This window comes from Rhinoderma darwinii, chromosome 5 (assembly GCF_050947455.1).
Source record: "Rhinoderma darwinii isolate aRhiDar2 chromosome 5, aRhiDar2.hap1, whole genome shotgun sequence".
Lineage (NCBI taxonomy): Eukaryota > Metazoa > Chordata > Amphibia > Anura > Rhinodermatidae > Rhinoderma > Rhinoderma darwinii.
Window position 1 is genome coordinate 320,738,234 of NC_134691.1, and position 23,451 is coordinate 320,761,684.

A 23,451-nucleotide genomic window follows, 5' to 3' on the forward strand; every position below is an offset into this window, starting at 1 on the left:
GTATTATATTGCAGTAGATGTGATGTGTTGAGTTGTAATGGCATAAACATATAACGGATTGCAAATCTTATGGTTGTAACAACTTTGGAAGTTAACTATCTCAAATTCACGTACATGGGCCTTAACCTGGTTTGGGACCCATACCTATCTCCAAGACTGGGGTCCCCCATCCTGCCTGGTAAGGAGACCACCGGCTGTCACATGTAGGTGGGGAATGTATGGAGAGACAGCAGCGCATTGAGCACATTCTGCATTCAGTCTCCGTTTGGACAAGTAGGACAGGGGTCAGAAACCCCCGCTCTGGAGATAGGTGCGAGACCCAGAGGTGGGATGGTCTCATACTTTTTTGTTCAACTTGTCTGAGCGCAACTCTCTTTTCTGTTACTCTGGGAATCAAAAAAGGACTGGCGGGTTCTAGGTCTAAATCCAACCCGGGACATCTGTATGGAGTTTTTATTTCCCCTCAAGAACATATTGGTAGGTCAACTGGATTCCTCCATAACTGGGTCTAGAGTATACGTATCTGAAATAAGGAAACTATATTGTGAGCCCCAATGTAGACAAGGTAACTAAAGAGTGAGGTAAAAAAGATCCCTGAAGTAAGATGCCAACAGTCAACCTGGGAAGGAGCACATGTAAGAAAGAAGGATGATTTGGGTGTATTTGTGAGATGGTATTTAATCTGGAAACTTGGCATGTCCACTTAAACATCTTATAGATCTACGGGAAATCTTGTATAAAACATGGGAGGTACTGTAAGGTTAAAATTTGTACAATGGGCAAAAATTTTTTTTTCGGCAGGCCCGTTTTTATTTTTTGCCTCAGCTCCCGACAAGTAGGGCTTTAATACTCAGCGTGTGATGAGAGATGAAACCAAGTGTGAACAACTTTCAGGTCCCATGAGGGGGCTGACTGTTCAAGCTGTCAGGTTCAATTGCATCATTCGACATTATTCAATGCCCCAAACTGCTCCCTAATTGTTAGGGGCTTAACATATTCACAGCCATTGTTTAGGCTAATGCTGAATGCCCACAAGTCGAGTTTCCATAAAGAAGGGGGTGGGATTTCATTGTACTTAAACCATCCAGAACCCACTACCACCGTAGTCTTTGGTGTCATCCCATGTATGAAAAAGCGACTGTGAGACTGCTTTAATCAGTTTATATACTATCAATAAGCCTCTTATTTTATTACTATAGATATATAGCTAGAGATTTGTGAGACTGATGCAGGGACAGTTCACTGGCTTGATACAATCGCAGAAGAGAGTGCCGCTTTCAATCCTCCGCAGATTCGCTTTACTCCGACAGCTACAAGTCATTGTAAGTTTTTGGTTTTTTTCTGTCCCCAATATCAGATGTGACACCTCGTAGAAAGCCACGCACAAACCCTTTTACATTTCTCTGAAGATCCGTTGCCTCGGCTGACAAACGATTATTTTTTCAGTTGCATTCCTTATCCTGTTGATAACGAGATGGGGGTCAAGCAGATTATTCGCTTCCTGTTCTGTCACTGCTTTGTATTGCTGAGATAGGAAGTTAAAACTAAAGGGGAGACACAGAGTAAACAATCCAAAGGAACTCCGATTCTAAATGCTGTAGAGTGAATTTTTATTTTTTTTTTACTTCATTTGTATCAGCTGTAGAATAGCAAAAATGACCAGGAGAAAGCTGATCTGCCAATCATGATTCTGCTTCCTAATTCATACAAATGGGACTTTGGAAATCGTGATTTCTGCTTCTGTCCTAAAGCCGTAGGTTGTTACATGAGAATCTCTGTTCAAATGCAATATCCGAGTTGCAAAAAGAGATTAAACGGTGCAAATTTTTTAAAAATAAACTAAAACCATAAAAAGTAACAATTCAAGTGAAGTAGCAGAAATGGAAGAAGCAGCAGCAAGCTGTAACGATGCAACATAGAAGGCAAACGTGATGCTTTGACAGGAAACAGCAAATAGCTTTACAAATCACAAGATAGCTGGAGGGCACGAACCATATGCTCACCATTCAGAAGTAATAAAGCCGTGTGGGTATAAGATTAGAAATCATAATATTGAAACATAAAAACAAAGAATCATGCAAAACTGGATTTAGAATATATTATATATATATATATATATATATATATATATATATATATATATATATATATATAGACACACACACACACACACACACACACACATATATATTTTAAATGTAAAATTTTATATTTTTAAATACACATTTTTATTATAAATACATAAAAATTTGTATAAAAAATATATTATATAAATATTAAAAATGTTTATAATCTTAAATATATATATATATACATACAAACACATTTAGATTTTTATATATATAATTTTTTATATTATATATATATACACACACACACACATATATATACACATACATACATATACACATACATACATACATATACACATACATACATATACACATACATATGCACATACATACATATATACACATACACACATATATATACACATACATACATACATATACACATACACACATATATATATATATATATATATATATATATACATACACACACATGCATACATATACACATACACACACATATATATATATACACACACACACACATTATATATATATATATATATATATATATATATCTATATATAGATTGTTTTTATTATGAAACAAAATCTAAAATTATGGGAATACTGTAAATATTGGTTTTATTCCAATACAGCTGAACCTCCATTATGAAATGCTGCACGCTCGGAACAACTCCTCACTTCATGCTATTTGTTGATACAGCGCCATCATTCCACTTTGTCATGAGATAAAACAACAGGTGTAAGAACATTAAAATCCCTCTACAATTATCAACGCAAACCTGTTTCAAGCGCAACAGTAATAAGACCCACGAGGAACAAGCTCTGCCAGTACAAATGTAGTCATGTGCGTAACATTGCGACTATTTAATCACATTTTTAAATTATTTTTGTTGGGGGGTGACGACGACAGCGACTTCTGTATTGAGGGTGGAAAATACAGTAATACAGCGATAGTACAAATATGGGCTTTAAGCATATAACATGGCTATTTTTCTTGTTGTCAAAGGAATGCTACACAGGTTATGTACAGTTTTGCTTTTTAGATATACCCATTTTTTTTTTCTTTTTAAAAAAAAAAAAAAAGATCAGAAACTGCAGGATTCAAATATTTGCACAAAATGTAGACCTGACCCAATGACACGTGGATTTGAATTGTTTCTTACATTAGTGACTATGTTGTTCTGGCAAAGGAATTATCTGTCAAAAATTAAGAATTTGACAGGCTATTAAAGTGATCTCGATGACATCAGGACCAGTGAGATTTCTGGAGAGCAGACAATAGAGATGACAGGCACGCTACTTAAACCAAATTTTAAGGCCACCGACAGCTTGTGCTTGGTTCAATGTCATTCCATCACCGACTTACTGTAAAGAGAGGACTCTATAAAAGAACTCGGAACATTATTTATCTGGCGCTTTTCCCATTTCAATGCAACAGTCAAACACTAATACAAAAAGAAATCCAACGATGGCATTATAGCTGGATATCGCCTGCAGCCATCAATCTCGTAAAACGGACAGAAGACGATGCGCCCGGTTATTTAAATGAACACAGAGTTAAGTCCCAATTCTTCCTGTATTTGCATAACTCCGTTGCTGCGGAGCTATGCGGCACATTAATATTCCACTTTAATCCCACTCCAACAGTTTGATACGTTTCTCACTGGAAGTGCGAAAATTCACTATTTAGAACAGCAAAATGACCAATAAACAGCAAAAATACAGAATTGTACTGAACCAGCAGTCAACGATTACCACGTATAACGCGTTTTACAGCAGTCAAATGATTTAAGGGGTTGGGTGCACAGCAATCTTTTTTTTTTTTTGTCTCTTCCCTACCAAACACATTTTTTACAAGAATATAAATAAGTCAGCATATCCACTATTAATCTGTATTATTAATAAAATTGCAATCTCCCCAAAAGAAACAGCAAGTTATCCACATCTACAAGATCACGCTTTGCTAAAAATGTCTTTATTTTTGTTTCATTTTTCTTTCAGTATAAAAAAATAAATAAATAACTTTCACACAAAAAAAATAAAATAAAAAAAACACCAATTAAGGCCTGGTTCACGGAAACCGCGCCTCAAAACTCGTCAAAAACCGGCCGAAAATGGCTCCCATTGATTTCAATGGGAGGCGGGGGCGGTTTCCTCCCGCGAGCAGTAAAACTGCCTCGTGGCAGAAAGAAGGGACATGCCCTATCTTCACGCCTCTGACCTCCCATTGACATAATTTCGCTAAGTTTTTTGCCCGTAAACGACGTGCAGGAAGGACAAAATGTGCCTCAAAATCCCAAACGGAATTTTGAGGTAGAATTTTCCTCCTGCAAAAAACTCAGTGTGAACGAGGTTTAAGGGCCAGTTCACACAGAGTTTTTTGACGCGGAAACTGTGCCGGAAAATGGCCCAAAAAACGGCCGAAAATGCCTCCCATTAATTTCAATGGGAGGCGGAGGAGTTTTTTTTCCACGAGCGGAAAAACCATCTTGCGGGAAAAAGTAGTGACATGCCCTATCTTCGGGCGTTTACGTCTCTGACCTCCCACTGACATCAATGGGAGGCAGAAAAAGCGTATCTCACTATGTTTTTTTACCCGCGGTGCTCTATGGCCGTGAGCGAAAAACGCCACGAAAAACATGGCAAACGGCGTGTAGGCAGAACAAAATCCAGACAGAATTTCGAGGCAGAGTTTTGCAAAAAACTGTGTGAACATAGCCTAACGGATATAACTGCATCTTAATAAACACATTTAGGACCCATGCACACGAACGTGCTTTTGTTGCCGCAATTCCCCCGAAAATCCACGGGAGAATTGCGGCCCCATTCATTCCTATGGGGCCATGCACACGACCGTGTTTTTCACGGTCCGTGCATGGCCCAGGAGCCCGGACTGCAGAAAGGACGAGCAAGCCTTATTACGGCCGTGTTCTGCGGTCTGGGCTCACTGAAAATAATGGACGGCGATTTGCGGGCGGCTCGCGGCTGTCACTCCGTGGCCGGCCGACCCGAAAATCACGGCCGTGTACATGGCTACGTTCGTGTGCATGAGGCCTAAGGCTGTGTACACATGTTGCGTTTTTGAACTGTTGGGGACAAATTCAACTAATAAAATGCAAGCGTTTTTTTAATTACCCATGCGTTTTACAAAGTGTAAGACGCAAGTATGGCCTAGAACCTAGAACCCGCAGCGAATTCCCTCCGAAAAAAACACACCAAATTGTGGTGCAGTGTTTAGAGTGTTTTTGCTGCAAAAACCAGCACTTGGAAAAAAGAAAAAAAAAAGTCTATACTTACCCCGGGCCATAATCATGGCGACGCGTCCCTCCGTTGTTTGTGTAGTCTGGCCTTCTGGGACGACGCTGCAGCTCATGTGACCACTGCAGCCTGCTATTGGCTACAGCAGTCACATGGGATGAAATGTCATCCCAGGAGGCTGGATTCCATGGAGAACTGAGGAAAGCATCGCTATGACAACGGTTGGGGGTAAATATGCGCTTTTTTTCAAATTAATTTGAAAGTAAAAAAGGGTCAATTTATGAGCGTTTTCTCTGCACAAATGCATGAATTTCCGCAGCGTTTATGCGACGTGGAAAGCCAGCCTAAACCGATGACTAGTAAATGTAAAACCAGATTACAGCTGAAACACTTTGTAGAACACATGCAGAATTAAAAACCGCATGCGTTTTTTTTCTCCCCAACCGTTCTAAAACGCAACATGTGACCCCAGCCCAATATTTGTTTTTATAGGTTTACAAACAAAATAACCCAAATGATCACAGATCACAACGATCGGCATGGAGGAAAATATCATGCAAACTTTGGAGATCGTAACTTTAAATCAAGAATATCCTTAAAGTTAAATAACAAGGAAACCAAAACGAATAAAGAGAAGAAAGAACCGGCAACAACATGGTCGTCACATCCGGCTCCCTCACTATTGTTTTAGGCAGCTAAATGAAGGTCCTGCTCCACTCCGCACAATGAAGAGGTTGCCTGGAGACTTGATGGTTTCTACAGGAGCACCAGATAAGCCGCATCTAAATAAGCTTCCGCATGGAGGCAGAAGAGCATTTACTGCTAGGAGCAAAATATAAGATGCAGCTGTCTCCGCGCGCTGCACCGTACAGGAGCATGCCGCTGCCGCCACTTTCCTCTACTCAATGATCACTAAAATGTGAAGCCGATCTCGCTGGGACAAGGGTAAGAATAAGATTGGAAGGATTTTAATTAGACGGAATACAGGATTACTCTAGTACTGGGACTCCTTTGTTCTTCCTGTTGGGTCACATGTTACCGAAGAATTTCCCCCCTAGCTGTAAATTCCTTTCACCCCACCCTCTGACCTCTTCCGACTTAAAACCCAGTGCAGAAAAGGGGTTTTCCATTTAAATCCAAAAGCTCAGCATGTCCACAACCTCATGCGCTCGGCTCAGTGGAAAGGCAATCCATCAATCTATCATCAAGAAGAAAGAAAATAAAATAAAGTACTTCACAAAAGAAATGGTTATCTAGTTTAATACTAATATATAAATACTAAAGCAAGAGTAGAACTGTTAAATATTAATAATGTTTTAGACCAGCTGGGGGCACTAGAGCGGTGTTGTATCGATCTAAAACCGTTGCAAACAAGGACGCCCCACAACATGTAACTGTAGCACAATACAATAAAACGCAGCAACAGCATAGTCCTATTCTTATATAGTATCATTTCATGGCTTTCACAGAACTTTTGCATGATAAATTGGCCATTAGGGGGCCGCGTTATACTTAAATTTACAAGAAAAATTATTGTTTCTCATAAATATTATGCCAGCCATTCACACTGAGCTGTTGCATGGAAACCCATGAGATCTCATTATATAGATCACTCTCTTTCTCTGGTGGTATTATGGTCTTTTTTGTGGATTGTGATTCTGGAAGCCTAAGGCCTAGTACACACAGAATTTTTTGACAGGCAGATTTTTAACTGCCAGCGTTTTTGGACGTCCTTTTTTTTTTTTCACATTTCTTGCCTGCGGCCATTGAATATAATGCAAAAACCACCACACCAAAAAAAACGCTCAAAATAGGTGTCTTCTGTCTCCCATTGATTTCAGAGGGCGTGCCTATGCGCAAATCACTCAAAGAAAAAGTGTGGCGCTTTTTTTGGGGAGAAAAAAAATATGTATGCCTCCAATTGAAATCAATGGGGACCGACTTGAGATGTTTTTTTGGCGCAGATTCGGACGTGACTTCCGCATCAAAGTCATCGCCAAAAAATTCCGTGTGAACTGACCATGAGAGTTAATTCACACACAGTATTTTGTCAGGCAGGAAAAAATGGCAGCATTTTTTATTACTAAATATTAATAACCCTCAATAAAAGTTCACATTTTACTGTCCCAATCTATCGAAGACTATGTAATCAGGTCCAATGCTCGCCCTTTGTGATATTGTAGATCCGGCTTCCTCTAGATTCCTTCTGGTCTGCAGGCTCCTCTCTAGCGGTAGCGCTGTATGTAAACAGCTCCATGTTTTGTTTGACAAATGATTGCAGCGTAATTAGTTTAAATAGACACAGCAGAGAACAATGATCACCAGATAAGATTAAAATGAAAAGAAGCAGAGGACTAGTGGAAGGACGGCTCCACCTCATCCAAGGCTGCAAATTGTTTCTAACAGCATAAAACTTCCGCTACACAGCAGAGGAATATTAACCCTAACGTAAGTAATAAGGAACCAAAGTCACATGATCTCCTGTAGTCAATAACTTTATATAGTAACACGCAAGGGAAAAAAGGAGCAGTTGCCGATAGTGACCAAATAGATTAAAGGCTATGTACTCCTTTAAAATCATGTTTTTTTTTTAATGTTTTTTGTGCAACTTTCTAAATACTTATTAAAAATTATATCTTTTTGAGATACAGCTGCTTTGTATCCTGTATACAGAGCAGCTGTATCTAGAACTAAAACCTGAACCCCTCAGGTCAGCGGGACTGACGGGTTCAGTGTCAGCGGGTCCTGCCTGTTTCTGACACGAAGGACTGAGCTGTTATCCATCACACCTAAGTTTATAACTTAGATGAGATCGATAACAGGTGAATTCTGCGTGTCGACCCGCTGTCACTGAACCCATCAGTGCCGCTGACCTGACATCGGATACAGGTTTCAGCGCTAGATACAGCTGCTCTGTATACAGGATACAAAGCAGCTGTATCTCAAAAATCCAGGCAAAAATGGTCAGAGTTTGGCCAGTTTAACCATCTCAGTGTTACAGGAGCTCAGCTAACTGGTTAGGGGAATGTCTGCTGACAAGCTTGTTGACGGTTTCCAATGAGAGAATTGTGAAAGCAATGAGGCCACACAAATACTTTAAGGGTCTATTTACACGGTGCCGTCAAATCGTGTTTTTTTTGCAACATGTTATGCAAAATAACGACAAAACGCAGTGTTTAACTTTAAGGAGTTGTACAGTCGTGCATTCACTAGACCGCAAATGATCCGTAGTGTTCATCTGGATATAAAGGAGCTGCCACAAGGATGAATTATTCATAGGACTGCAGCTCTTTTTACTTTCAATTCTGAGACTTAAAAAAAAAATCTGAAAAATAACAACATAACGTACATCTGGGTGTGGAAATAGACAGACACACATGGAACTGCTGTTCCCACGCTTCTAACGGTGTGTGAATTTATAAAAGTTTTTTTTATCATTTTTGTAATTGTGACAAAGTCACTCTGGTGTTTACAAAGAAGCAACAGAGATGATTTTTTTTTTTTTAAATACCCTATCACAGTAAGGGCTTGTCCACACGTAACGGAATTGCTGCATATTTTTGGTCCGGAATTGCGGACGGAAAACACGCAGCAGAATACAGTAGCAGTAAAGCGGGTGAGATTCAACAAATCTCATCCACACGCTGCGTAAAATTTCTTTGCAGAAATTAACCTGCGGTGCGTATTTCTCGTACTGCAGCACGTCAATTCCTGCTGCGGAAAGTGGACGGAATTGCTGCGTTTTTCAGCGGAGACGTCACCCTCTCCCAACATTGAGAAAAACGCAACAAAATACGCACCATTTTCTGCAGTAAATGGAAACGTTGTCCGTTTTTTTTTGCGGTCAGTGTGTCCTCCGCATCTGTTACAACGGTCGTGTGCATGGGGCCTTCGATTTATCGGGTAGAATGTTAGTGCTCTGTGGCTGCCTCAATGTTTTCCTATATAGGATAAAGTCAAGCACAACTAGCAGCAATCGCTACAATCCCAACCATGTCTAATTCTACAACTTTTCCTCCATAAACCGTGAGGTTGCGCGGCTAAATGTCGCTGTTGAGCCCTAGCCGAATATGCCGGGACAGATCCCAGAAGACAGGCTGCTAAAGCAAGTAGGATCTGCAGCTACACCGAACTTATTGTGCCGATTTCTTATGGGGTCTATGACCTTTTTTTCATTTATTCTTATTTTATTGGTTGATGAACTGGTCGTACTAAGCACCTGAAGTCTAGAGTATCTGGTCTATCCCTTGGGTTCAATACTACCTTCTTTTTCCAGACTTGGTAGCAGCTGACTGATGCAAACGCAGTAACTGCTACCTCCATAACATAGCAGGGAAGAACGACATTGAAAAGAGGAAGAATCCCTGCTGACTGGAATACAATGGAGAAGGAGAGAATCCACGTATGATGCAACCCCCACAGGTGAGCGTTGCATCAGTCCTGTAGTTCTGGTTTATTTCTCTTGAAGCCATTAGTGTAAATTGATGACTTACGGTACCTTTCCTCAGAGAATACTTTGCATCATGGCACGAAGACTTGCAACAAAGCATAGGATGTCTAATTTCATGGTATTGTTGGAAGTGTATCAGGAATGGGGGCGCATGTCCAGCATGTATGTACTTGTCCTAGTAAAGCCGGCGCCCAAGAAGAAAAGGGTTGGACAGCAACGCCAGGTCTGACCGGATGGTCTTTTAGGACAATGGCAGATTTATTAGGCGCACTGCACGGGGGACAGTCTGGAGCACCAGTAATAATGAATCCATCGATGTGCCTAGGTCGACTGCTATGCCTGCATATAGAGCCATGGCAGTGCCCAGAATACCTGCATCAGGTAATATTTACACGACTGACATTTTAAGTCAACAAATCTGAATTCGTACATCTTGACAATGGCATATTGATAAGGGCGCAAAAATACAGGTGGCATTTTAAGAGGTGTAACTGGCAGAATCTGGACTGAAAAGCTTGGCTCAGATCCAACGAATGTTCCCTGAATGCACGATTACAGTAATAAGGCCCTGTTCACACAGAGTTTTTTGCAGGCAGAAAAAATCTGCCTCAGAATTCCTTCAGGAATTTTGAGGCAGATTTTGAACTGCGTGTACGTATTTTTTTGCGTTTTCGCCCGCAGCCATTGAAGCTAATGCGAGAACCGCGGGAACAAAACACCACGAAATATGCTCAAAAATGAGCACCGCAGGTTTTTTCTGCCTCCCATTGATTTCAATGGGAGGTCAGAGGCAGTAAGCGTGGCAACAAAGGACATGCCACTTTTTTTTTCCACGTGGAGACAAGAGCCAACCGGGAAAAAAACACCTCTGCCACCCATTGAAATCAATAGGGGGATGATTTTGACTGTCTTTTCCGCGTCAAAATCAGCACCAAAAAAAACTCTGTATGAACTGACCCTAAGGGTGTATTAGACGAAGAACGTAAACGAAGCAACTTTGCAAATATTCTGAATTACAAATTCCTTATCGTTTTGTGTCTACAGCGCCTATGCAGACCTATGACTCTCCATAGTAGCATACAATGATTCTACGGTCATATTGCTATACATCTGTCCCCCACTTCCTGCTTTATTACTACCAAATGGATGTTTAACCCATAAGCTACATTTTAAAATAGGCCGGTTACTAAACGTTTGATAAACTTCTGACATGTCATAGAGACATGTCAGAAGTTTGGATTGGTGGGGATCCAAGCACTGAGACCCCCACCAATCGCTAGAATGAAGCAGCCGAAGCCCTCGTGTGAGCGCTCAGCCGCTTCGTGTCTGTTCGGCTTTTTCCGGAAAGCCGATGTATCAGAGCACAAGCTCATAGGCTTTGTATTGAGTCCGTACACCGATCCATTTATTTCCGGAAAAAGCCGAACAGGCGCTTCAGCTGCTTCTTTCTAGTGATTGGTGGGGGTCTCCGTGCTCGGACCCCCACCATTCCAAACTTCTGACATGTCACTATGACATGTCAGAAGTTTGTCGAACGTTTAGCTACACTTTAAACCTTAATGACCAAGCTATTTAAGTTTTTCCATCGTCGCATTCCAAGAGCTAGAACTCTTTTATTTTTGCATCGACATCGCTGTATAAGGACTTGTTTTTTGCGGGACAAGTTGTGTATTTTAATAGCACCATTTTGGGGTACATATAATTTATTGATTAACTTTTATTAACTTTTGGGGGGGGGGGGAATAGAAAAAACAACGCAAATTTCGCCACACTTTTTGCGTCCTAAATTTACGCCGTTTACCGTGTGGTATAAATAACACAATAACTTTATATTGCGGGTTGTTACGATTGTTTTACTACTTTTAGACAGTAAAATTTCATTTTTTTTTTTTAATTATTTGTTTTTGGGCTTCCATATTTGAAGAGCCATAACTTTCTTTTTCCGCCGATGCAATTGTATGAGGGCTATTTTTTGCGGGACGACTTGTCGTTTTTATTTGTACCATTTTGGAGTACATGCGACTTTTTGTTCACTTTTTATCTAATTTTTTTAAGGCAGGATTCACAGAAATCAGCAAATTCTTGAATTTTTTTTAAGTTTATTTTTTACGGCGTTCGACGAGCGGGTTAAATGATGTATCATAGTTGGGGTCGTTACAGGCGCGGCGATACCAAACATTTGTAACTTTTACTTTGTTTCTGTTTTTTAAAGGGGAAAAAGTGGGTTTTTCATTTATTATTTCACTTTTTTATTTATGAACTAATTTATTTGAATACACTGCAATAATTTTGTACTGCAGTGTATTACTGCCTGTCCGTGTAAAACGGACAGGCCTCTGCTCGGCGATGCCTCTGGCATGGCCTAGCAGGCATTAACTGGGGCAGACCTGGGAGCCTGTATTAGGCCCCCCTGGCTGCCATAGAAGACTCCGACACACCGCGATCACGTGCCGGTGGGGTGAGATGGGGAGCTCCCTCCCCCAAAACCACTCAGATGCGGGGCTCGCTAATGAGCGCCGCATCTGAAGGGTTAAACGAGCGAAATCAATACCTATATCGATCTCACACGTTCGAGCAGAGATGCTCCCAGCCCTCAGCTACCCCTGGTAATTGAGAGCAGGGAGATTTAATGGCTCCCTGCTCTATTTATTTATTCCGATGCAGCGCCGAAAAAAGGCTACTGCATCGGAATAAAGCCCGTTAGTGGCCGCCATAAAAACACTTATGGGGCGGTCACAGAAAAAGGGTGTAAATTAAAAGTAGTAGGACTGCAGGATCAGACTACACAGGGTTTGTTTGTTGTCTGTTACTATGGCGATGCTTAGAACATAGGTGCTGTATACCCAAAACAATAGGACTATTTGCAAAGTTGCTTATTTTTCCATTTCAAATGTATTAGGACAATTAAAGACATTTTGTTGAAAAGGTGGACATAGCCTTTAAATGTGGTTCCAACTATATTATCCCGCGTTACCCCTTCTTTATAGATTGATATTGATATATATATATATATATATAGATCACCACAGCAACAGATCTCTCTGGACAGTATACTTCATGGATACCATAAACGTGATTTATCAGTGCATAACAAAGACGGTGTATTATCAACACAATATACAAGTAGTTTCTCACGCAACCTCTAAAATGCATGGATATGATTACAAACATGAAAAATAAAAGGCAAAGATCATCATAAAGGAAGATCTGTTCTATGCCAATGTCCAGTCTGCTGCACAATGAAGAGGAGTTTTCTTACCTGAGTTGTAGTAGTGCTGGCAGGGACAGTAGATGAAGAAGAGGGCAATGGGGATGAGGATCCTCCGGGTTGTAGATGAGCAGCGGCGCATTGTGATACGTAGGAACTGGAAACTGGCGTACTGGAACCTGACAACGCATTGGGAAAGGACGCTGCTACATCATTGCTGCTGAAAATACCTGTAATACAAGGGAGCAAAAAGTGGATTATGTTCAGATGCTTAGAAAAGCGGATTAACAAACAAAATGCATCATTACTATTATGACCAATGTTGAGTCCCGGGTAGGACCTGATAGAAAGCTTCAAAGAAAAATACAGAGAACGTACAGAGGCGTCAGCACTGGGTCCTAGGTTTAAATCATGAACTTTCTAGTCCTATAAATCAAAATGAGTCAAGAACAATCCCCCACAAGTAAAATGTAATCAATTTAATTTATTACTAAAGGTATAGCTCCCAACCGTCCCGGATCCGGCAGGACAGTCCCGGTTTCTCACCGCTGTCCCGGGCAGTCTGAAAAATGTCCCGCTGGGCGCTGCAGCTGTATCAAAACAGCTGATCGTTGCTGACAGGCGCCCTGCATGCCAGACGACTGCAGCAGCGATCAGCATCAGAAGAAGGCAGGAGTCTTGCGGCGGTGTTATGACTGGGATCGATGCCGGCCCGGGAGTGGACCAGTCCAGTCACCTGACCTGTCATCTGACCTCACCAGTCATGTGACTGGACTGGTCCACTCCCGGGCCGGCATCAACACCAGTGAGAACACCGCCGCAAGACTCCTCCCTTATTCTGACGGTGAGTGACGTAAGCATAGTGGAGAGTGGCAACAGGAGGCTCTCTCTACCCCTCTCCGCTCTGGGTGGTTGTGTGGCGCTATGGACAAGGGGGAAGGGTGGTTGTGTGGCGCTATGTACAAAAGGGGGCTGTGCGTGCGGCGCCATCTACAGGGGGCTGTGCGCGCGGCGCCATCTACAGGGGGCTGTGCGCGCGGCGCCATCTACAGGGGGCTGTGCGCGCGGCGCCATCTACAGGGGGCTGTGCGTGTGGAGCCATCTACAGGGGGCTGTGCGTGTGGAGCCATCTACAGGGGGCTGTGCGTGTGGAGCCATCTACAGGGGGCTGTGCGTGGAGCCATCTACAGGGGGCTGTGCGTGGAGCCATCTACAGGGGGCTGTGTGTGGAGCAATCTACAGAGGGGCTGTGTGTGGAGCAATCTACAGAGGGGCTGTGCGTGGAGCCATCTACAGGGGGCTGTGCGTGGAGCCATCTACAGGGGGCTGTGCGTGGAGCCATCTACAGGGGGCTGTGTGTGGAGCAATCTACAGAGGGGCTGTGTGTGGAGCAATCTACAGAGGGGCTGTGTGTGGAGCAATCTACAAGGGGGCTCTGGTGGATGATTTTTCCATTGACCTGTAGCAGTTACATAACTGGGAAAAAAAAATCCCCATCATGTAACTCTGCTACCTGTCAATTGAAAAGTCATCAACCACAGGGTCTCCCTCTTGACTTTCTTTGTTCTCAGCCTTTTGATCTGTCCTGCAGCAGCTGCCGTGATGAGCAAATGTTATACCCAAGTTAGGAAAAGTAACATAAAGACGATATAACCTGATCCATAATATTGGAGATATCCATAGATTTTTTTTTTTTGTAAGTCTAGAGATCTGCAGTGAGAATATGATCTTGTTATTTGAAGAGGGATCTGGCCGTGATTTGATGTGTTGATGCGGGATATTGGTCGTGGTTAGGGGCGTGGCTTAAAAATGTCCCTCTTTTCCGAATTCAAAAGTTGGGAGGTATGCTAAAAGGTAGTGAAAACGAGTGCCAATCAATGAGGCAACTCGTTGATCGGCGCTTGTTTGCTCCTTTCACAAGCAGCAACGATTGGTTACTACAATCGCTCGTCCCCATACATTTTCATCATGTCGGCAGCACATCTCCCTGATTACACAGGGAGATGTGCTGCAAAGAAAGATAATATTACATGCTGCATAAACAATACGATCAGCTGATGAACGAGTGTTTGCTCACTGTTCGGCTGATCGTTGCCTTGTTTACACAGGGCAATGATCGGGAAAGAGAGTTCATATGAAGGCTCATTCACCTAAATTATTAGTACTTGTAAAAAAGCCTTAAGAGTACAGGCGATCATGAACCTCAGTGCGCGTTTCGCCTGTCCGCAAAATCTGAAATTGACTTTATATATGTTCACTGCATGTCTGGGTTTACTCCCTTACAAAAGGGTCAAAAGCATACTGGTAATGAAATTGGATCTAGAGTGTATGTAAGGGACAGTGAGATCACATTGTGAGCCCCACTGGTGACAGAGACTGATCTGAGTGACTGGTTTGTTTGCTGCACTTGCAGAGTCATTTGCATATCGCAAAAAAGTCGTTTATCTGGACAAACTGGGTAAAACAAAGAAAGCTAAAAGGTACGTGGGCACATCGTTTTACAAGACCTACCAAACGCTGGGACCAGTTTGGTAGGCAAATAGGAGCTGACAGGTTCCCTTTATAGCCTATGTAACCCTTTGATGGGGCATTTATTTATTTTTTTTAATATCCAGGTCAGTCAGTGTTTTTTGTAATTTTTTAATTAGTTTTTATTAAAAATTTGTTTTACTTTTATAGATACAGCTGCTCTGTATCCTGAATACAGAGCAGCTGTATGTAGCGCTAAATCCTGTTCCCGTTAGTTCCGTGGGGCTGGCTGGTTAAGGGACAGCGGGTCTGCATGTCCCTGACACGCAGGGTCAACCTGTTATCTATCACATCTAAGTTCATAACTTAGGCTGCGTTCACATCTGCATTAGGGCTCCGTTCCGACTGAGCTTTCCATCGGAACGGAGCCCTGATTGACACAAATGGAAACCAGAGGTTACCATTTCCGGTGCAAAAGGTTTCCGTTTGTCTCCGTTGTGCAGGGGTTCCGTCGTTTTGATGGAATCAATAGCGAAGTCGACTACGGTATTCATTCCGTCAAAACGATGGAACCCTTGCACAACAGAGACAAATGGAAACCATTTGCACCGGATTCCTCACCATTGAAATCAATGGTAATGGAAACCTCTGGTTTCATTTTGTGTGTGTCAGTCAGGGCTTCCGTTCCGGCGGAAAATGTTGTCGGAACGGAGCACTGATGCAGATGTGAACACAGCCTTAGATGCGATCAATAACAGGTGGATCGTGCGTGTCAGAGATCCGCAGAATCCGCTGTTACTGAACCAGTCAGGTCCGCAGGACCAAATTGTTAATTAAAACGAATTATAAAGTTACACCAAACACAGTGACTGACCTGTTTATTAGAAACAATTGCCCTTCAAAGGTTTACATAGCCTTTAACTATGTAACATCCCCACCTAGATCCTAAAAAAATTCTTACAGCAGATGCAAAGAAAAGACAATGAAAGTCCAAAAATAGGAAACCATTCAAAGAACTAAAAAAAAAACCTGACTCAGCCATGTGAACAACCCAACATTACAATGAATCATCAGCAAAAGAAAACCCCACTAAACAAGAAAAAAAGAAAAATGTGACAATTAAAAAGAGCTCAAATACAACAAAAACATAAAAACGAATGAGAAAAGCTTAAGAAAGAACAAAATCTCACTTATTTATCTTAATCTCATTTTGGACTGATGCCATCTGTGAAATACATAGTCCCCTAATTTATCCACCGTGTGCTGGATTAGGACATTTTAGATCTAAAGAGGTAGATCACTCAAGAGCGAGAGAGTGACGGAGCTGGTTTTCAGCACTTGAATAAACCCTGTTGGGATGCACAAAACAGATCAATCACAACATTTGGAGAAAGGTAGGAGCCTTTTCACAGGGCCTCTGTGAAGGTTGGCACCCATCCGTCTTCTTGTAGGAATACAAAGACGAGTATGATGGAAGATTGTGAGGTCGAATGTGCGCTCCCTTTCTCCTTTGACACCTACTGCACGAAGAGGGTGAATAACAGGTCAAAGGCTGCTCGGTGCACCCACCACTACCAATTCACTAAGGGGTTTGGTTTCTAAAGGTCGAATCCCTATTTTTCTTTCCATACAACTAGCTATTTAATCAATGTAGATACAGGAACTATAGATAAAGATATATAGAAAACTGGGTCATCCAAGGACTAAAGGAAATATATGTGTATTATTCTCACCTAATAACTTAAAACAGCCCACTAGGGGAGTATGTAGGTATTACACACACATATATATATAGATTAGTCCTTTTTTTACTTTATTTTTCTGTCCTCTTTGTCTTATGATCTGTTAACACTAGCCGATCCAAACTGACCTTGACAGATCCCATAAACTTTAATGGTGTTCCGTTATTTTGAACGTCGTGAATAATGCTGCAAACAACCCTATTCTTGCCGTGAAAAATACTGTAATGACTGATGGAACCCCCAACGAAATCTCCTAAAGCAAGTGTGAACCGGGTCTTACGGCTGTTTACATCTGCCTTGGAGACTCCATTAGAGGCTTGTCACAGATTTCATTGCTTTTTGCCGGACAAAATAGTGCAGCTTGCTGCGCCATTACATCTGGCAAAATGATGGAAGCCATGTCGAGAGACCCAACGGTTCCCATTAAAGTCAATGGATTCTACTGTCCATCTATGGTTTCCGTTATGGAACAAATACCGGAAGGGATATTCGTTGCTCTGCTCCTATGACAGAGAAGTGCAAAGGAAACCCGAACGCAGATGTGAACCCGGCCATAGGCAACATTTATGTTTATACCAAGCATAGTTAGGCCCCATTCACATCCCGTTTTTTTGCCCTACGTTTATCGTGTACGTCGGGAAAGTGTACAGGAGACAAGTCATGATCATCTCGGTGCTGGGCTTGACATAGATCGGATGTTAATGAGAAGATACTCTAATGACAATTAATGCCGCCACCCCCCTCACGTAATGTTTAGTGAGACCTATAAGAACAAGAATATCCACATATTTATACATATAAAGTCATGCTGTTTCCTTGGCAATGGAAAATAGAGTCCTGCCCGTCTACTTCAAAGACACGGTGCCCCAGTGATCAAATTAAGGGGGGAAATAAATGGATCCTTGCCTTGTTTTAATTATACAGTAGTGTACGCAGGCTTCATGACGCACGATTTCCTGGCCCTATTTACCATAAATCTAATTCGGGCATCTGGGACACAAGGAGATAAACGTGACCTGTTAATCCTTAACGGTGGACCCTGGGATGAGAGATTTTTACGGTCATTCTGCACTCAGCAACTCCTTCCCCAGGTTATAATTTATACATAAAAAAACTGTTAAACCTGATCCAGAGAAAGAAGAAGAGCACTGGGGATTACACTGTTCTATAATAAGTAATGTCTCAGTATAACGTCACTTTAAAAGGGGGCATCACATATCAATAGTATTTGTAAAACAAAAGTGACCGCATTTTTTATGCAACGCTCCAACAAAAAGAAAAAAAAGGGATATTGTTGGAGCTTTTTTTTTTTTTTTTTGAGGAAAGCGATTTTGTTTATTAGTAATTTTTTTCCTGACATTTTTGCATTTCTAACCTCCGGTGAACACAATGATCATCTGATCGCCACTGATCAACCCAGAGTGAAAACCAGTTGTGGATTTGCACTGCAATGTACTATTACAGCTGTAAGTATTACATGGCAGCAATTCAAACGGGCCAGGTCAGCCAGAGCAAGAGCCACTCTTTGTAAGCTGCTCTCTGCTTCACAGAGGCGGGTGAGAGAAGATGTCCTATAAGGTGCTTATGCCCTAAAAGAGCACATGGAAAGATTTTGTCTTTGTGGGAAAGTCTCTCTATACTTTTTCAGTCCTTTTCCAGCACCGGTTAAGGTCCACACGTTAACGGCATTTCTGCCAAAAATTTCTGCTCGGAAAGTTTACGCAGAGTGTGGATGAGATTTGTTAAATCTCACCCACTTTGCTGCTACTGTATTCTGCTGCGTATATATTCTGGATGGAAAATACGTAGCAATTCCGCTACGTGTGGGTAAGCCCTAACAGTGAATTATTTTCCTACCACAATTGTATCGGTTTTATATATTTACATTTCTATTTTATTGTTACATGGGAAGGTTATTCTGTTTAGGTTCTTCTCAGGCAGTTGTATCCTTTTTATATAGTGTCTTTTGTTTTCCATTCCTTTTACATTTATTTATTTAGTACAATTTAGGTTTTTCTAATAAATGTTTTTTATACTTTTGTATATATTTTTGAAAAAATATTTAGGACATTTTAGTGCAAATGGTAATTGTCTTATTGTCTTTAAACCATTTTTTTTTTGCTGCAGCTTTTTTAGTAATTACTTACTCTACATCGTTGGTTACCTTTTGGGTCTGTACCCGTCATTTAGCAAACGAAGAGCTTCATGTTTTTAAAGGGATCACTCGCAGTGTTTTTTAGCGAAAAAGTGTCTAGAAAAATTAGGAAGTCAATGGTCCTGGCGTGCTACGATCCTTTTGAAATGGACAGTAAAGGTAATGCCCTGCTGGATGGGAAGTGAGGGAGGACACTATATATGTGTTTGTTGCACCCATCTTGCAAATGTTTTTTTTTTTTTTTTTTATAAAGGAGGGAATGGATTCCTATACACCTCCAGACTATAATATAGACTGTAACTCAGGATCGGGTTTTCTCTTATAAATGGAAACCAGGACACAAATGTGAACGGAGTCTAAGTAAGGCCTTATTCACACAGCCGTATTTGGTCCGCAAGATACGGACCGTACCGGGCACAGTTCAGGGAGCCAGACCCCCCAGCATCATAGGAATCGAAGATGCTGTGAGTCACTGCCTCCCCATGGGATTACCATCTCGTATTGAATATATGATTACAGTACGGGACAGTATTCCCGCGGGGAGGCAGGGACTCCGAGCATCATACATAACTATGATGTTAGGAGTATGGCTCCTTGAACGGTGTTTGGTCCGGTCTGTATCTGAAGCGCCGAACATGGCCTTGTGAATAAGGCCTAAAGCAAATACACAACTGGTGGAGTCTGACACGCATTTAATGGAAGCCAACTTTTTTTTTTGTTAAAGCAACATTTTTGATCGTTTTGAACCTCTACCATTGCAGAGACACAAATTTATCTCTGATATTTATACATCCAAGTGGTTCAGACTTCAAATTGCTGCAGCCAGTGCTCAAAAGTACAGAAAAAAAACTAAAAAAAAGAAGAAATTCTGTTCTCTGTCAAACTCTCTTGTTGGGTCGCGACCACTCTTCACACGGGTCTATATACCATTCACCCTTTATCTTCTGGATAATGATATTCCCAGGTACAAAAGGTACCCACAAAAGAAACGCGTCTACCACTCCCTTATACCGACTGACATGTCATCATTGTCCACATAGGATACAATAATACTAATAGCATTTCTCGTCGTGAAACCTTCAAATGAAAAGTCGTGAGAAAGGCAATTTGCTGTGATAAATACGCATCACCGCCACTTTGCAGGAAATCCTCCGGATTCCCCTCACATTTCACTGGATTGTTTGCTCTGCTTTGCATAACAGACAGAAAGGTAATTAAACATTTGACGACATCCAATTTACTATGGCTACTGCCATTTGCATGGTGTCATGCCGGCTTCCCCTTATAGGAGTCAAAATTAGATTTCTATAATCTCGTTAAACAAATCAGCTTTTAGAATCTATTGCCAAAAAATGCAAACCACTTAACCAAACAGCATGGAAGCTGTGGCTATCCTTGACACGTTAACCCTTCCACATGTCTGGACACCTCCAACATGTAATAGACACTTGGTTGATACTTTACAATATTCCAGATGTCCAACGTGTGTGTACACACACACACACACACACATTATATATATATATATATACACACACACACACACACACACACACACACACACACAGTAAAAGTGGCGTTCATTTCTTCCGCCAGACAGATTATTAGTGTTTTAGCCACTTTTTGCACCTCAGTTTTGAAAAGGGAGTGTGGCTTTAAATGTGCCAAATTGCAAAAAAAATTGTGCAAAAAAAAAAAAATGGCCTAAAGTAAGCCAACCAAGAGGTGGCGTAAGGAAGAGAAAACATGCTAACATGTCTAGCGAGATGCGCCAAATGTGATCAATTTGCCGCATCTTTTGCCTGCCTTGTCTAGTTTTAAGCTGTCTAAGCTTAACCCCTTCAGGACTGAGCCTGTTTTGGCCTTCAGGACGAAGCCGATTTTTCAAATCTGACATGTGTCACTTTATGTGGTAATAACTCCGGAATGCTTTTACCTATCCAAGCGATTCTGAGATTGTTTTCTCGTGACACATTGTACTTTATGTTAGTGAAAAAATTTGGTTGATAAATTCAATATTTATTTGTAAAAAACACCAAGATTTGGAGAAAATTTGCAAAAATTAGCATTTTTCTCAATTTAAATGTATCTGCTTGTGAAATAGATAGTAATACCACACAAAATAGTTACTAGTTAACATCACCCATATGTCTACTTTATGTTTGCATCGTTTTTTGAACATTGTTTTATTTTTCTAGGACGTTACAAGACTTAGAACTTTAGCAGCGATTTCTCATATTTTCAAGAAAATGTCAAAAGGTGATTTTTACAAGGACCAATTCAGTTCTGAAGTGGCTTTGAGGACCTTATATATTAGAAAGTCCCCATAAATCACCCCATTTTGAAAACTGGACCCCTCAAAGTATTCAAAACAGCATTCAGAAAGTGTATTAACCCTTTAGGCGTTTCACAGGAATTAAAGCAATGTAGAGGTGAAAGTTACAAATTTCATTTTTTTTTTACAAAATTCATTTGTAATAAATTTTTTTCTATACCACAGAAGCTTTTACCCGAGAAATTTAACTTATTATTTATTGCCCAGATTCTGCAGTTTTTAGAAATACCCCACATGTGGCCCTAGTGCGGTCATGGACTGAAACACTGGCCTCAGAAGCAAAGGAGCACCTAGTGGATTTTGGGGCCTCCTTTTTTTTAGCATATATTTTAGGCACCATGTCAGGTTTGAAGAGGTCTTGTGGGGCCAAAACAATAAAGACCCCCAAAAGTGACCTCATTTTGGAAACTACACCCCTCAGGGAATTTATCTAGGGGTATAATTAGCATTTTGAACCCACAGTTTTTTTTGCTAAATTTATTTGAATTAGTTTGTGAAGGTGAAAATCTACTTTTTTTTCTGAAAAAACATAGAAATTTGTAATTTTTTCAAGGAATAAAAGAGAAAAAACACCCCAACATATGTAAAGCAATTTCTCCTGATTATAGCAATACCCCATATGTGGTAATAAACTGCTGTTTGGACCCACAGCAGGACTCAGAAGGGAAGGAGCACCATTTGGATTTTGAAATTCTGATTTTGCTGGTATAGTTTTCAGTGCCATGTCGCGTTTGAATTGCACTGGAGGGAACAAAATAGTGGAATCCCCCGGAAAGTGACCCCATTTTGGAAACTACACTCATCAAGGAATTTTTCTAGGGGTAAAGTTAGCATTTTGACCACACGGTTGTTTTGCTGAATTCATTGGAATTATTCTGTAAAGGTAAAAATCGACTTTTTTTCTGAAAAAAGGTAGCCATTTTTAATTTTTACAAGGAATAAAGGCGAAAAAGCACCCAAACATTTCTAAAACCATCTCTCCCGATTACGTAAATACGCCATATGTGGTAATAAAGTGCTGTTTGGACCCACAGCGGGGCTTAGAAGGCAAGGAGCGCTATTTGGCTTTGGGAGCTCAAATTTAGCTGAAATGGTTTTTGGGTGCCATGTCGCATTTGCAAAGCCCCTGAGAGGCCAAAACAGTGGAAACACCCCAAAAGTGGAAATTACACCACTTAAAGAATCTATCTAGGGGTATAGTGGGCATTTAGACCCCACAAGTCTTTTGCAGGATTTATTAGAATTGGGCCACGAAAATGAATATCAACATTTCTTCCACTAAAATGTTGCAATTTTTTCAATTTTACAAAGGATAAAGGGGGTAAAAGCTGCCCAACATTTGTAAAGCAATTTCTCCCGTGTACGGCAATACCCCACGTGTGGTCATAAATGGTTTTTCATTAGAAAGTAATTAACCCTTTCTGGAGTGATCCATTTTTTTCTTTTTCTTTTTCCTCCCCGCATTCCAAGAGCCACAACTTTTTTATTTTTCAGTCAATAGAGCGGTATGAGGGCTTATTTATTGAGGGACGAGCGGTCGTTTTTATTGGTACCATTTTTTGGTACATACAACTGTTTGAGCACTTTTTATTACATTTTTAGCTAGAGCGAAGGTGACCAAAAAAACAGCGATTTTGCCGTTTTAAATTCTTTATTTTTCACGTGAGACGCTCCATACATCACCCCCCACACTAAGACATGTTATGTTGTGGTGCGCGAAGGGGTTAATGCGCAGC

At 41.1% G+C, this 23,451-nt stretch overlaps 1 protein-coding gene across 6 annotated transcripts in view; it reads right to left on the reverse strand.

The window, feature by feature from the left end:
• MLLT10 (MLLT10 histone lysine methyltransferase DOT1L cofactor) overlaps positions 1–23,451 on the reverse strand; it is a 216,530-nt gene that overhangs the window by 33,191 nt on the left and 159,888 nt on the right. For all 6 annotated transcript variants that reach the window (XM_075827571.1, XM_075827575.1, XM_075827572.1 and 3 more), the window contains one exon: positions 13,066–13,244. In XM_075827571.1, the coding sequence (XP_075683686.1) occupies positions 13,066–13,244 (179 nt within the window). The remainder of the gene's footprint in view (positions 1–13,065; positions 13,245–23,451) is intronic.